General features: G+C 37.9%; 1 protein-coding gene across 2 annotated transcripts in view; it reads left to right on the forward strand.

Moving 5' to 3' along the window:
* The first annotated feature begins 16,794 nt into the window (after window positions 1–16,794).
* The window catches only part of LOC306864518 (stAR-related lipid transfer protein 13-like), a 30,843-nt gene continuing 29,949 nt past the window's right edge, over window positions 16,795–17,688 (forward strand). Inside the window, exon 1 of one of the 2 annotated variants that reach the window (XM_079408567.1) lies at window positions 16,795–17,273. In XM_079408567.1, the coding sequence (XP_079264693.1) occupies window positions 17,150–17,273 (124 nt within the window). In that variant the 5' untranslated portion in view covers window positions 16,795–17,149. The remainder of the gene's footprint in view (window positions 17,274–17,688) is intronic. The other variant, XM_079408573.1, reaches the window with a different exon arrangement.

Below are 17,688 nucleotides of genomic sequence, written 5' to 3' on the forward strand. Positions count from 1 at the left end.
TCTTTGTCTATTGTAGAGTTAAAGAAACAATCCTTTTTGTAGGTGGGTTTGACAGTGTTGTGATTGACAGTGTCAGACACCACAGACACTAGCCCGAGTGAGTAAGTGTCTGAGCAGCTTGCATTGTGTGTTTATAAAGGACTCAGGTTTACCTTGGACTCCCAGCGAGAGCCGTTATCAGGAGTCCCGTCGCATGAATGTTATTGAGCAGCCTTGGGTTAGTGTGTGGATGTGTGAAATGGGCCCCTGGAGGCACCCCTGAGGTCGGAGGTCATGCCACACAAGGCCTTGAAATGCCCTCTCACATAACCTCACTGGCGACATGCGCTACGTGTGTTTGAAAGTGTGTCGAATGCCCCAGTGCTGCATATATCTGACCGTCAGTATGTAAGTGGTGTGTGTTTGTGGGAACGTGTGTGTCTATAGGTCATATGTCATTGATATGTTTGTGTTTATTGTGCGATGGATGATCTGTTAGTTAGTGCAACACTCTTAACTTTGCTGCTGTTTGTGATCACGTTTGTTTAACATTTCTGAGACATTTTAAAAACACAATAGCATTTCCAAACCCCTAGTGAGCTGCCTGCATTTACAGTTTTATAGGCACACTACAGCAATTTATTACAGTTAATCTATTTTGTCTGAATGAATTAAAAAGCAAACTAAAGTCAATTGCTTTAAATTCTACAAGTCAATTTAGACATTAAAACATTATAATGTGCAGTATTATGAATGGATATTCATTTTGAGATTTGCTAAAAAAAATTAGCAGCATATTATCAGTGTTGTTAATGATTTTTTAGTAATTTTATGAGTTTAAAGGGTTACTCCACCCCAAAATGAAAATTTTGTCATTAATCACTTATCTCCAGAGAGAAGACGAATTGTTGAAAAAAAGTAGTTATTTTTGTTTTCTTTGCCTACAAAAATGATTCTCGTCGCATCATAAAATTCAGATTGAACCACTGAAGGCAGGACTATTTTGATTTGAATACTTTTCTGTGCCTTGACAGTTGTAATTACTTGGCAGTCAATGGGACAGTCACAAGCCTCCCGGTTTTCATCCAAAATATCTTAAATTGTGTTCCGAAGACAAACAAAGCTTTTACGGGTTTGGAACGACATGGGGGTAAGTGATTAATGACAAAAATTTTATTTTGGGGTGGAGTAACCCATTAAGTGACAGAGTGTAGGATGACAGCAAAGGTAATCTAAATGTAAAATGTGAAAGCAAGGCAGCTCAATAAACAGAGTTTATGCATTTCTCTAAATAAATGCTCTTTATTCTTGTGCCCAGTTCTGTACTGTGTAAATGACAGTACTTTTGTGCTTTTGCAAGAATTTGTACAATCAATATTCACTTACTACAACCCGAATTCCGGAAATGTTGTTTTTTCAATTTGAATAAAATGAAAACGAAAAGACTTTGAAATCACATGAGCCAATATTTTATTCACAATATAGAGAACATAACAAATGTTTAAACAGAGAAATTTTACACTTTTATTCAATAAATGAGCTCATTTCAAATTTGATGCCTGCTACAGGTCTCAGAAAAGTTGGCACGGGGGCAACAAAGGGCTGAAAAAGCAAGACATTTTGAAAAGATTCAGCTGGGAGAACATCTAGCAACTAATTGAATTAATTGACATCAGGTCTGTAACATGATTTGCTATAAAAGGGATGTCTTATAGAGGCAGAGTCTCTCAGAAGTAAAGATGGGCAGAGGCTCGCCAGTCTGTGAAAGAGTGCATAAATGATTGTGGAATACTTTAAAAACAACGTTCCTTAATGTCAAATTGCAAAGACTTTGCAAATCTCATCATCTACAGTGCATAACTTCATCAAAAGATTCAGAGAAACTGGAGAAATCTCTGTGTATAAGGGACAAGGCCAAAGACCTTTGTTGGATGCCCGTGGTCTTCGGGCCCTCAGACGACACTGCATCACTCATCGCCATGATTCTGTCATTGACATTACTAAATGGGCCCAGGAATACTTCCAGAAACCACTGTCAGTAAACACAATCCAAGACGGCCATCGGGACAAGACCACAGGAACCAGATGAGTCCTTTGCACAATCTGATTCTGCTTTAGCCTAGATTTAAACTGCTGATTTTGTCTGGCCAGAGGAGAATGACACGATTTCGACAAATTATTTCCCCGTCTAAATACTGTAAAGCTGTATATAGCCACCCAGCTTTATATCAAGCCGATGTAAAGCTGCTTTGACACAATTTGCATTGTTAAAAGCGCTATATAATAATATTGACTTGACTTGACAATCCGTTGTGCCATCTGCGGATGCCAACTAAAGCTCTATAATGCAAAAAGGAAGCCATATGTGAACATGGTCCAGAAGCGCCGTGCTGAATTGGCCTGCCTGCAGTCCAGATCTTTCACCTAAAGAGAACATTTGGCGCATCATTAAATGAAAAATACGTAAAAGACGACCACAAACTCTTCAGCAGCTGGAAACATATATCAGGCAAGAATGGGACCAAATTCCAACACCAAAACTCCAGAAACTCATAACCTCGATGCGCAGACGTCTTCAAACTGTTTTGAAAAGAAGAGGAGATGCTACACCATGATAAACATGCCCCTGTCCCAACTATTTTGAGACCTGTAGCAGGCATCAAATTTTAAATGAGCTCATTTTGTGTATAAAATTGTAACATTTCTCAGTTTAAACATTTGTTATGTTATCTATGTTCTATTGTGAATAAAATATTGGCTCATGTAATTTTGAGATTCTTTTAGTTTTCATTTTATTCAAATTTAAAAATGTTCCCAACATTTACGGAATTCGGGTTGTAGTACAGCTGCTGCATGCGTGTGTTGCATAGAAGGTCATTCCGCCCCAGATCCTGTCTGGTCCTGTGTCTCAGAGACCAGCAGAGGTAGAGAAAATGTTCTCCACTCCCTCCTCTGAGTTAAATTTAGCTCATGCCTGCTGTAGTGTGGAGCAGATGCACCGCCTGTGTGTTTGTGGAAGATTCTGTGGGACATGAGAGAAATATTGATGTAAAGAGCTGAAAAGAAAAAGAGAAGAGTGAGTATTTGTTCTGCCCTTAATGACTTTAGGTTGATGGTTAGTGGATGGCGGGTATTCTGACTGGTATGTACTTGTCCTGCATTGACCAAGAAGAACCAGCTGCTAAAAGCTTTATGTCGCTATTGAATTCTCTATTCTGTGCTGCAATAAATATATTCAGATTTAAATTAATTTTACCATGCAAGGATTGTTGTTAGGCTTGACACAGAGCAGAATGCCTAACCATAGTAAAATCCTTGCAGTGAATGGCCTTGAATTCCTCACACCGGCAACAGTTTGCAAAAAAAAAAAAGCCAAGGAGAGTTTGTTTGCTGTTTAAATGAATAAGGCAAAAAAACTGTACTTAATATTATGGCTATATGTTTATAATATGGTCATATGTATTATAATTATTTATAAAAAAAATTAAATTAAAATAACAGACATGAGTGTTCAATAAATTTAATACAGTCATGGCCAAAATATTGGCATCCTTGCAATTCTGTCAGAAAATGCAACACTTCTCTCAGAAAATTGTTCCAATTTCAAATGTTTTGGTATGCACTTATTGTTTTTGTTTGCACTGCAACAACACACACGCACAAAAAAAAAAAAGAGTAGAAAAGTCAAGCTTGATAAAATTTCACACAGAACTCAAAAATGGACTGAATAAAATTATTGGCACCTTGTCAAATCTGTAAGAAATAATTGCTTTTCAAGCATGTGATGCTCCTGTAATTTGTATTTAGACACACCTGTGGCAAGTAACAGGTGTGGGCAATATAGCAATCACACTTGCAACCAGTTAAAAAGGAGAAAAGTTGACTCAACCTTTGTGCTGTGTGTCACTCTGAGCATGGATAAAAGAAAGAAGTGTAAAGAGTTGTCTGTGGATTTGAGTGAAAAAATTGTGGAAAAACATGGACAATCTCAAGGCTACAAGTCCATCTCCAGAGATCTTAATGTTCCTGTGTCCACTGTGTGCAATATCATCAAGAGGTTTACAGCCCATGGCACTGTAGCTAACCTCCCTGGACGTGGACGAAAGAGCAAAATTATTGAAAAATTGCAACGAAGGATTGGTCGAATGGTGGATAAAGAACCCCGATTAACTTCCAAACAAATTCAAGCTGATCTGCAGACACAGGATACAACAGTTTCAGCTCGCACTATCCGTCGCCATCTAAATGAAAAGGGACGCTATGGTAGGAGACCCAGGAGGATACCACTGCTGACACAAAGACTGGAGTTTGCCAAAACTTATGTGACAAAAACACAATCCTTCTGGGAGAACGTACTGTGGACAGATGGGACAAAAGTAGAGCTTTTTGGTAAAGGACATCATGGCACTGTTTACAGAAAAAGAAATGAGGCCTTCAAAGCAAAGAACACAGTCCCTACAGTCAGACATGTTGGAGGTTCAAAGATGTTTTGAGGTTGCTTTGCTGCTTCTGGCACTGGATGCCTTGATTGTGTGAATGGTATCATGGAATCTGATGATTACCAAGGAATTTTGGGGCGCAACATAGTGGCCAGTGTCAGAAAGCTGCATCTCCACCAGAGGTCATGGGTCTTCCAGCAGGACAATGACCCGAAACACACTTCAAAAAGCACTCAGAAATGGTTACAAACAAAGCACTGGAGAGTTCTGAAATGGCCAGCAATGAGTCCAGATCTGAATCCCATAGAACACCTGTGGTGAGATCTCAAAACAGAACTTGGCATCCTTCAAATCTGAATGACCTGGAGCAGTTTGCAAAAGAAGAGTGGTCCAAAATTCCAGTAAAGAGGTCTAAGAAACTCATTCATGGTTACAGGAAACGATTGATTTCAGTTATTTTTTTCCAAAGGGAGTGCTACCAAATATTAAGTTAAGGGTGCCAATAATTTTGTCCAGTGCATTTTTTGGGTTCTTTGTGGAATTGTATCAGATTTGACTTCTGACTTCTCTGTTTTTTTTTTTGTGTGTGTGTTGTTGCAGTGCAAACAAAAATAAGCACGTGAATACCAAAACATTTGCAATTGGAACAATTTTCTGAGAGAAGTGTTGCATTTTCTGACAGAATTGCAAGGGTGCCAATATTTTTGGCCATGACTGTATACTGTATTTTATTTTATATATTTTTTTAAAAATATTTTAAACTTTTAAACAAAAGTTTGGAATAACTAATTTGTGTCTCTGTGTGTGTGTGTGTGTGTGTGTGTGTGTGTGTGTGTGTTTAATAAAGGGCTTTTAAGATCACCAAAGCTGCATTTATTTGATGAAAAATATTATTAAAAACAGTAATATTGTGAACTAATATAACTGTTTTTGATTTCAACATATTTTAAATTTTCAGCAGCCATTACTCCAGTCTTGAGTGTCACATGATCCTTCAGAAATCATTCATTTGTTTTATTAAAAGGCTTTAGAATCAGTCTTTTCATGCAGTGTTCATAAAAATCTTTATAAAATGTATAGGATGAACTGGGATTAACAGAATATAAATCATGTAAATTGCATGTTGCTGACTCTTTGACTTGTGTCTTCTCTTCTTGTTCTGATAGAAATCTGTGTTGACATGGTCAATAAGTCAATTGCTATTATGGATGAGACACACACCATATATGTAATATAGAATTTCTTCATTTTGCTGTCCATGTGCTCACCTAAATTAGCAAAGCCCTTTTTCTCTCAGGTTCACCTGTACCACAGCTGCAGAAAAACTGAAATCTGTGTTCAAAGCTAGCTGGAGGATTTAACCCACAACATATCTCACCCCGAGATTTAATATTCTGCAATGCTGTATTATCTTTAGAGACGCTTAAGTGCTTAGGGACCACATTGATCCCACAATTTCAATTTCATCTGGATTAATCCAATCTATTCACTGTAATATTCTTATGACCTAAAAACACATCATATTGTGTCCCTTGTGTATGTGTATATCATAATAGTTTTGCGCACATTCAATTCTGTCATTTCTTTCTTATTGAATGAGTGTTTTCGAGTCCACGTCTCACAGGAGAGGGAGAATGTTTTTTCCAAGTGTCCACTAGCTTGTGTTTCATTGCCTTATAGGACATTATGTTTTACCAAGCAGATTTGTGTGTGCGTGTGAGTGTGCATGCTCTTTGATGGCTGGGGTTTGGTGGTGTGCATCTGTTCATGCATGCTTGCAGATTAATATTAAATACATTCTGCTTCTTTGTCAATTATCTCTTATTAAAATCCGCCCAATCAAATCTGAAATGGCATTTTACAGTTAAATACTGTTACTACGCTGGACTCTTCTTTATTATTAGTGACATTTATGTCACTTTCACCGCACACATACGTAGCGTCCCCCAGGGTAATACTTCATGGTTTGCTCTTTCTTTTAGTACATTACGTATGTGTATGTGTCTGCATATGTGGAGCTTGAAAGTGACAATGCATGCATCGCTGTTAGGCCTGCCTGGGTCAGTAGTGTTTGTGTTTGTGTGTGTGTGTGTGTGTGTGTGTGTGTTTGTGTGTATGTCAGCATACAGCAGCAAGAACAGTAGAACTGCATCTACGAAATGCAAACCCAGCACATAAGAAGCCCTTTTTCATGGCTGTGATACTCAGCAGAGACCCAGCATGAACCTGTAACCTGTAAGCCTTTTTCTGTATTTAATCAGATTGAAATTCTATGGCCATGACAATGTTTATATTTTGCATTTTTTAGATAATAATGTATGTTCTAGTTTTAAAATTATAGTATTTTTATGTTCCTGTATCCCCTGCTGCAGACTATTGCACGAGTTAACAACCTTAGTCATATGGGAAACTTGACAGGTTTGTATTTGTGTGTGTGTTTGATCAAGTTCGGAGCTTCTCCTTATGTTTTCCACTGAAGAAAAATTATACTCTTAAAAATGAAGGTTCCAAAAGGGTGTTGTAGTTTATAATAAACACACAAAATGCCAGCAAGAACCATTTTTTGTTCTGATCAGAAATGCATGCCCCAAAATGATTGTTCCAAAATGACAGACCAGCGAAGTATATCATTTTAAAACACTATTCAACTTATAATCAAAGAGCTTTTCTTTATTAAAATAAATATCTTTATATTTTTTTGCTAAGCAAAACAGAAGTGCTCCTAAAAGCATTTCGACACAGCTTTCTGCATTCACATGGAATCCCTCCGATATTCTGCAGTCATGACCAGAGAAATGAATGCTCTTAGAAATGTTCTCAATAAATGTCACTGTCCTTAGAGGGAAATCTCTTTGTCATAGATTATATACACGGCCATGTAGAAAGTGCAACAGATGTCTGCAAAATTGGAACATCGGTCATTCACATCCATTGTTCATTGTGTGGATTTATTAAAGATTTGAGCTTTCATCATGTATTCAGCTATGGCTTTAGTATTTGTATAAACAACAGAAAACATTCATATGAATTTAATCAGAAGTTTTTAAAGGGGTCCTATTACGCTCTTTTACAAAGTCTTGATTTTGTTTTGGGGGTGTACTAGAACATGCTCTCATGCTTGGTGGTTTGAAAATCGAATTATTTTTCACATATTTTACATTATTACGATACCTTTCTCCGCAGCCTGGCACAAACCGTACGGCTCGATAGTTCCGGGTTTGATGAAGGCCCGCCTTCCAAAAAACTAAATGTGTTGTGATTGGTTAGCTGTCCCAGTGCGTTGTGATTGGCGAACAGCTTAGGTGGTGTTTCAGTATTACCCCGTCCCTCGCCAGAACAGCAAGTTCGTCAATATTGCCATATCAATTCAGACCCTGAAAATATTGAACAAGAGGATAGCCAGAACCTTGAGATGGTCCTCACTGCAGAACACAAGATCCACACACTACACACTGACTAAAATTCAAAAAGTGAAAAAGCATAATAGCACCCCTTTAATGTAAAAGCTTTTGCAGAGGACGTGTGAGCTTTTTTAAAGCAAAAATCTGTGTAAACACAAATACATCAAAATGTATTAAAAAAACAACAACAAAATGCTGCGTGGAAAACTGTATTTAAATACAAATACAAAATACTGTGTGCAAATTTATTTAAATACAAATACAGTATTTTGTATTTTGAAAATACACAAAATACATGTGAAATTGGCCATCCAGTGAAGTAACACTATTAAGGCCTGCTTACACCAAGGATGATAATTATAAGAATAATTATATTAGTGTATTGTATACATGCAGTTGTGTCATCTGTCACTTTAAATGCTCAAGCTCAAGCAGAAATAATTCCGATTGGCTGTCAATGTTTTTATTATTCATCGTTTTTTATGCTGTTATTGTTTTAGTTGTGGTGTGCTATCTGCTATTCACTTAGATTTAGGATGTACTCTAGGAGATCTGATCCGTGCTTGAGCATGATTGACCCCCAAAGTCCAGTTCATTTCACAAGCGTGACTGCTCTGTACCGTGTCCAGTGCGGTTCATTTAACCATGCCCTGGCCCGCTTGAAGAGGTGGCTGTACACATGTAGTGTGACCGCTAACCGCACCGGAGCATGGAACAGTTAATTTACTATTTTGGTATGTGCTATTGTTATCATTATGACAACAAAAATCTTTATTACTACTTGGATATCGCACTTTTCAATTAATTTAATTTTGAGTACATTTAGATTTCGAATGGGTCTGGTTCTCATCTTATTGATGAACAGGTTATGTAGTTTGTGAGTAAAGCTGCAAATTCCACCATTATCCTCAGCTGCCTCTGTAATAATCCTCTGATATCTGTCTGTTAGCAAAAGACAACTGTGCATGGGTTTTAGTACAAGGCAGCTGTGCCTAGTGTGAGTATGCCCTAGAACAATTTTTTTAACTTTATATCTTTATTATTAGCATTATAGTTATCTTTGTCTTGGGATAAACACACAGAAAGCTGCTTATTACTCATTTATCCATGTTTCTTTATCGCTCTGACATGTAAATAACTCCTGCCCACTAAAAGCTCCACAGATATATTTGCATACCACAACGATATATAAATTATATAGAAAAAGTTCAATCGATTTACACTTTATATCATTGCCAACATATATATTGTCGTATTGGCATAGCAACCAGTAATGCTTAAAGTTTAATGAACACATTTGACTAGCTAGGTCAGGGGTCACCAAGTTCAATTCTGGAGGGTTTAGCTCCAACCATAATTAAACCCACCTGAAGCAGCTTATCAAGGTCTTACTAGGTATACTTGAAACTTCCAGGCAGGTGTGTTGAGGCAAGTTGGAGCTAAAGTCTGCAGGACACCGGCCCTCCAGGATCAAGTTTGATGACCCCTGAGCGAGGTGATAAAAACCCAAATCTGACCAAAAAAAAAAAAACTATCAAGACTGACTAGTGCTAATGGTATGTTTCTCTTGCTAGTGCGCTTTTTTTTTCTTCATGGTAAGTGCTAATCTGAATGGTGTTCCATTATAACTTTAATCAACAAGTACAACCGGCCATGACATCCTCACCTTAACTTATGCTGCCTTCACAGGCAATACATATTTTATTTATCTTTTTTTTTTTTGTAAATATGGGTTTTCTAGTTGGAAATTGGACATGATTGCCTTTGTCATATTTTCTACTGGGAAACCCTGAGATAATTTTTATACCCTTTTTTTTATATATATATTTCTGAGTTGTGCAGGCCATAAACATGGTGGAGGGGAAAACAGTTGCTGCTGGGACAGTTTCTGTTGCTGGGTGTTTTTTTTTCTCCCACAAAAGCAAGATCACCTTGTTTTAATGTTAAAATCATGCACACCGTAGTGCAATAACCATTTCAAGCATTTTGAATGTTTTATACACAACAAAACAACATGTATTTGACTGAAATGTTTATATGGTTGTCAACGAATGGGATGCTACATTTTACTCAAAATTGCCTTAAATATCTACAATTTTGATTTTAATAAGATTTTCTCAGGACTGGTGTCCTCCATGATTCCTGTTCTTTCCAACAGCACTTGAATGCGACATGCTTGTAATCTGACTTCTGAAATTCTGAAAACTTGCTTATCCAATCCTAGATGGAGTCATACAGCTGCAGCTCACATGAATGAAAGTGGTATGTCTGAACTAGTTGATATAGGAAATCAGCAGTCTAATAAAGAGGTTGATTGGCAAAAAATACTTTATGTATTTTGAAAATACAAACATACTAAGATTAAATGTATTTAAATACAAAATAATATTTTATATTCCAAATACGTATTTTAAATACATGTATTTGAAATACTGCCCATCCCTGGTAAACACCAAGGTGTAACAAATTATTTCGGAAGAATACACACTCAAATACACACTCAAACAGATAAAGTAATTCATTAGTGTCAGGGATTACGTGTATCACGCGTGAGATGACATTGCCTATCAGTACAGGACCTGACAGAACACAGAGTGATATTTCCAAACTCTCTGGCACTTCAGGCATGTGTTCTCCTTGGAAAACTCACTGAGGCTAATCTGAGCACAGGCAGGGGACATACAACCATATGCATGATTTGTCATATTAATATGTATAAATATGAATATAGAAAAGTGCCACAGTGTATGCTGCCGCATACGTGCGTTAATGCTTGCGCAAGTCCAATTAGACTCATCTTGTGTGGTATTTAGATCCGATTAAAAAATAACGCTCAATAAAAAGAGTTGTGTGGGACGGCATATTTTGCAGGCAGTAAAAAAGAAAGCTCTTGGCTCAGCAGTTAACAGCGCATCGCATTTAAAACCACACGGCACTGTTCAGTAAGACGCTATAAGAGATTCATAGTGTAAAACTGTTGGATGTTTGTAATAACTGGAGAGAGTTTTGAGAGTCTCAGAGATTCCACTGCAGTACGATGTCAATTTAGTTTGTTTCTAAACGAAGGTCGCTTAATTAGCCTGCTGTGCAAGTGTTGAGCACATTTAATTGGACTGCTAATTCAGCACTCTGAGCTTTGGCAAACAGCCTACTCTGTTCCTACAACAAACCGCACACACAACCCTCAACCCTCCCATGGAATTGTTGGCATCAGGGTGTGTTTTCCAGTCGACTGTGGCACTCACTCTTGCCCACTTGGGTGGCACTGAGATTCCCGGCCCCCCACTCCTGGATGGTCATTTGAGGGGTTTCAAACTCCTTAGAGCACTTCAGTGAACACATCTGGCAGCATTTGTTCTGGATGTTTTAGTCTAATGTGTTATGGTGTTTATAATAATAATAATAACAATAATAATTATTATTATTATTGTTGTTGTTGTTGTTGTTGTTATTTATTATTATTATTATTATTATTATTATTATGTTTATTATTTTACCATTATCATACCTTTAATTACCCTTTTTATACTGTGTATATTTATTATGTATAAATGCACACACATACAGTATAAAATATGTACGTTTATACATTTATATATTCATATATTCATATTCTTAGATTTTATATATAAATATATTTAATATATAACCATAACATATTTTTTCAATATAGTTTTTCATGCATGCGTTTGTATTTATATATACATAATAAATATAAATAAATATTCAATCCGAGCAGCTGAGTCCTTAATCATCTTCTAAAAACACATCTCTTCCATCTTTATTTGGCCCTCTAACTCTAGCACTCTCTATTCTACTTCTATTCTAAAAAACAACAACGACAAAAAACTAAAAAACTAAAAAAAAACACACACTAGCTTTTATAATCTTTTTGTATTCTATTTGTTTTCTTTTTATTTATTATACAAAAGGCCTCTTACTCTAGCTTGCTCTAATAAATAGTCCAGTCATGAAAATCTAGATGGCGCAAGCTGACGGGTTGTTAACGTAACTGATGATATTCAAAGAGTTAAACGACTTGGCACACGCTGATTGGTTCATGCTGCATATGCAGCCAATGAGCTTACTGCTTTGCGTTTATATGGCTGGCTAGTATTCACTTGAGATTCCTGCAGCACACTTTCAGAGTTCTCTGAAGCCCTCCACCTTCCCCAGCTCCACCTGTATAGATCTGCTATGGGGGTTATTTTATATGCTATTTGTGCAGCAGCAGTATGTCTCACATCAGATAGGGGGATGAAACTCTAAAAGTGCTGAACGTCTTAGCTGGTAAAACATGTATGTGTTGAATCACCCAATAATAAAATGTGACATTCTGTAGTTGAATTCAATAAATTAGCAAAAAAAATATTTTTATATTTATTTAATCCTAATAATGTCACACATTTCTAGGTAAGCTATGGGTTATTCGTTTGTTATTTTGCTATTTGGTTAATAATGTGGCTTATAATACTGTACAATTTCTGTAATTCTTTGTACTTTCTGGTCCACGCAAAGGCACTGAGTTTATGTCTTGCCAGAAATCTACAAGAGTTTACACTTACAGAACACACACTCTTCTATCTGCCTTTGCCCCTTGCTGAGAGTTTTGTAGTTGATGCTGTGTTTGTGGTTGTGGTCTGTACTAGACTGTCTTGTCTATTTATAGTTCTGACATCAGTAAACCCTCTTTAGAAATGCAGACCTAGCTTAAATGTCCTCTTTACCTCATAGTGTAGTAAATGCTTAAATGGGCGCTGCAATATTCTCTAATGGATTATGTGTACATTGTGTGTATGTTTGTGTGTGTGTGTGTGTGTGTGTGTATGTGTGCGTGCAGCATGGGCCTAAATGAGCTCTTTGTAGTGCACTGTACTGAGAAACATTTATCTTAATCAGGGTGACCTGATTATGGAATAACAGAGACAGAGAAAAAAAGATGTCTAAATACCCATACATACATAGATATATCTGCATCTGTGAAATCCACCAATGACAGTTGAAAAGGCCAGAGGGGGCTGATTTTGAGAAGAAGGGGGTTTGTGATCCAGCAGGATATTTTGTCCCTCTGAGCCTCAGGAGAAAACAGTTGCTCTGGGTGGCCAACACAAACACTGGGTTCTTCTGGATAGTAGAAACTCTTACATACACATAAACACACTTCCTCTGTGTCCATTAGCCATTGTTTGGCCCCAGCCCATCCCCTCAGCCCCAGTATTCCTCGCCTCTATGATAATAATCTTGCATCCTTGTTAAGTACTTTAGGAAATGATTAAAACAACTCCAGGGATGGAAACAATGTACTGGTGTGTTTATGTTGTGGAAGAGAGATCCAAAGATGGGACACCCAGGGCAGGGCAGGACTCGACCGAAGCTCCAGACAGCCTCTGACCCATTTTACAGGCTTTTTGGCTCTCTGTTGAGGTTACCCATGCTGAAATGCTGCTGATGAGACTGATGCCATTAGACTTGTTGCTGATGTGTCTTTTTATAAGAAAACCCTAAAAGAAGCTGATCATTCCTGTTCTAGGATGCATTACTGGAAAATTTGGGTTTAGCACAACAAAATGGTTAATGATGGTTGTTTGCTGTACAAGGTGTTGATATAAATAGCCCTTGTTTTTTCTTATTTCATATGCAAAAAGAGGATGTTTACATAGAAGTCCCAAAGGCACAGCAACAAAACATGGCTTGTTCATTCAGGGTCAGAGAGAGGGTGGAAAATTTTTTGGCAGATTTATTTATAAAAAAAAAAAAAAACATTAGAAGTCAAAGCCCTCATGAAAGAAAACAAAATCAAAGTTTTAAACCATTAGAATATCATGTCAGAATTTTACTTTTGAATTTACAACCTCGAACACCTCAAACCAGAGACATTTTGAAAACAGGCCAGGTTTTTCATGATTTTCATCACCTCTCAGAAACTCGGATGAATCAGGCCCCAGATTAAAACACTCCCCACAGGAAAAGCAGCCACAAACCCACAAATAAGGTCAATGAAAACAGCACCATCTGGCAGACAGCTTCTTCCTAATCTTGACGTTCCTCGTTTTTAAACTGTGGTGAGGGAAATGATTCCAGAGCAACAGGGGGTCTACAAAAGTTCGGAAACAGCAGGGAAACGTCAGTTGTAGGATATTGGGCATGTTTGGAATTAGGGGAAAGTCTGAGGACGAATTTTTGTCCAAGAGACATCTAAAAGATGGGAAGGAAATAGTGTTGTATTTACTGGAAACTTGAAGGGGATTTCCGTCTAGATCATGTTTTGACAGAGATGAGCCTTGATGTGCGGAGAAGCCCCTATACTGATCAGTGACTGTGTCCATCTGACCTTGCGGCCCTGCATTCCTCGGCCGTCACTGAACGACCACGACCCTGTAATTATTTACCCAAACTAAAATCCACACACATGCACAGCTTTCTCCTCAGCAGCGTCAAACGATACAATTTTCATGGGCAAAATCCAGTCGTTTCGATAGGAATCCACATAATTTGGAATTTCATGGAGGGCAAAAGATTGAGTTTGAAAGATGCAGGTTTAAGTTGGTCACACCGATTCGCCATGCTGACCAATAGAAAGATATTTGGTTTAAAAGTGACCTCTGTGTAAATTGTGCTTTATACATCACTACACCTTTGATAATGGAAAATTTACCTTTTGCCCCCTGAAATCTGTGAACCTTATATGGGGTAAATTTATTTTATTTTATTTTTAATGTATTACTTTCAAGTATGATTTGCAGTTATGTTAATCTTTTACACAACATTAAAGTTATATAATGTGACTAAATTTTAAGTGTGTAAATTACGAGTATTTTTTTTTTTTTAAAGGAGGGAAAATCCTTAGCCTTATACAGAAACTGAGAATTGTGCCATTCTTAAGTCCCTGTTTCCCATTGATTCTGTGAACGTCCGTCTGTCCTAATTCTATCCCATTACACGCCCGTGCTCAGTGGCATGTTTGCTCACAAAAACAGGTCTCCTGTTGTGATTGGCTGCTCTCTGTAAGACATTTGGGGCTTGATTTGTCCTGATTTTGATGGGACAAGTGAAGGACATATTTCTACAACATTTTGCGATGCGTTCTTGTAATCGGGACGATTTTAAGAAAGTAGTACAAGATGCCAAAGGCCAGTGACTCCCTCTGACGCCCACGGGTCTCTGATATGAATATTCATTAGGGTCTCCTGAGGGGCCCCGGTGACTCAATATGAATTCGCTCTTTCACACAGATGAGCAGTTAGCTGTGTGATAACCACACTAACACGGAGTGACGTTTGGGGCCACGCACAGGTTACACATTCATACAACTTTGCGCTTGAATTTTTACTGGCCATATAGTGGCAGATAAGTTATTTTATTACTTTTATTATATTTTTTATTTCAATTATTTTGTACTTATTCTTGGTTGCATAGTGAGGTCAAATTATCTTTGTTGTTTATGATTAATACAGGCGTTTATTTAATTTCTTCACAGCCCTGTCCTTCTAAAATGTGTAAAACATAAATCACCAGGATGTATATAGAAATGTTAACACTTCTTCTTGAAGTGTGAGACCTCAGTGGCGCTGAGACCCTTTCAGCACCAGACTGGCTCCAGCGCCACTGTTTACCGGGTAGAGTTACTCCAGAGTTTTATTTTGAGGTTTGAGTTGCGGTAACAATCTTTTCCTCTCAGTTTGTGTGCTGACGAGGTTCAGTCTCTGTTGCAGTGCCGTATCCGGTTTAACTGTGACCCACCTAGGATGGAAGTGTGGATCAGACTGGCTGCTTTAACCCTGTGTTCATGGCTTTCCCTTTCTCTCCACACCTCGCGCCAGTCATGTCACCAATGTAACCTACTGACATAAATCTCCAACGTTAAACTTCCCTCTGAAACACCCCCCTCTGAGAGGGAGCTGAGCCAGTGTAATGCCTGACACCCACAGACACTGGAATGTGTGTGTGTGTGTAAGTGTAAGAGGGAGAATGTATATGTGTATGTGCACTGCACACTAAAGAAAGACAGGACTTCATGTGTAACTGGATAGTTGATATAAGTGTGTGTAAGTAGTGTCATGCAATATGACATGCTGCAATTTAAAAATATTACATTAAATAATATTTTCACAGCCTTAGCAACCATACGTTGCCCTTAACCCTAAAAATTACACTTTTGCAAGTAACTTTTCTCACTTTAATTGAAAGACATATGCTACACCATTCAAAAGTTTGCAGACGGTAAGTTTTTTTTAGTTTTTTTTTTTCAGCAAGGATATATTAAACTGATCAAAATTGACATTTCTATTTCAAATAAATGCTGTTCTTTTGATTTTTCTGTTCATCAAAGAATCCTGTTTAATTAAAACAGTGTTTCACAGAAATATTCAGCACAATCGTTTTCAATTTTTTTTTATAATAAGAAAAGTTTCTTGAGCACTAAATCAGCACATCGGAAGGATTTCTGAAGGATCATGTGCCACTGAAGACTGGAGTTATAGCTGCTAAAAATACAGCTTTGCCATCGCAGGAATAAATTACATTTGAAAATATATTAAAATAACAATTATTGTAAATTGTAATAATATTTCACAATATTTTACTGTTCTTTTGATGAAATAAATGCAGCCTTGGTGGGCATAAGAGACACATTTTTCACACATTTTTCATAAATATTAGGTCAGGGCAAAGTTGTTATGCTGTCGCTTGTTTTAACTGCTACAAATCCATACAATTTATAATTGTTTTATATTTTTTTAAATTAGTTAATCGTTATAAGCTGTTAATAAGCTGTTTTCCACTGTGACAACATGCCCCACTAAAGGTCAACGTGTTTCCTGGCCATTAAAAGTGGAAAGGTTCAGTTTTCCCTTTCTTTCTTTCTTTCTTTCTTTCTTTCTTTCTGTTGCCAAGTTATATGTTTTTTATACAAATAGAAAAACTATATATATATATATATATATCCAGTGTCAGTATTTCCTCTATGAACTTGGAACAGAGAGAGAGAGAGAGAGAGAGAGAGAGAGTAGTGTTGTAGTGAGGGTACCGTGCGCCTCTGCATTGCATTACTGCTGGAAAGTTCACACAGCTGTCCTCGCTGTCATATTGCGCTGATTAGAGACGCGAGAAAACCTCAGAGAGCATGAGACCCATCCGAGTGGATTCTGCGTCCGATGCAGCCTCGTGTCGGAGCGGAATATAAACACGCTTCGCTGTTCTCCTGCTGCAAGGTGACGCAGCGCCGCGTATCAGGTGGAGTGACAACTGCGGCACCGGAGCGAGTCCGAGCGACGGATAACGGTCCTCTCCGATGAAACCCGGGCACGGCGCTGATATGTGTCACCGTTCACGATGACAACGAGGCGAAAGTCCAACAAACTGCAGCTTCGGCGGTCAATCAGCGAGCAGCTGCGCGACTCCACGTCGAAAGCCTGGGATTTACTGTGGAGAAACATACGGGAGAAGCGACTGGCAGGTCAGTGGCAGGACACGAATCAACTTTTACAAATAAACAACAAGGCATCGTCCATTTAATCATATACCTACTGCCATACGGGCCTGGGGAAGGTCAGGTTTTTAGGTCATGGTCATTATGTGCCCTCTTAACTGGGATGGATTTTAATAAGCTTGCATGTGATGAATGCTCGCGTAGTCTATAAATAATTAAAATCAACATTGACATTGCGCTCCATCGGTCTGTTGTGCGCGTAAAGCCGCAGTTGCGCGTAATGTCATTAGCTGATGTCTGCTGGCTCTCAACTCGATTAAATGCGCTGCATTCCTGCACAAAAACTAATCAGGGCTAACACTCAAACTAACACTCGATCCGTCTCAGGTTTTTTTTACCTATTTTAAATGTTCTTCACACTGTCAAAAGTGGTATATTGTGG

This window comes from Barbus barbus (assembly GCF_936440315.1).
Source record: "Barbus barbus genome assembly, chromosome: 45".
NCBI lineage: Eukaryota > Metazoa > Chordata > Actinopteri > Cypriniformes > Cyprinidae > Barbus > Barbus barbus.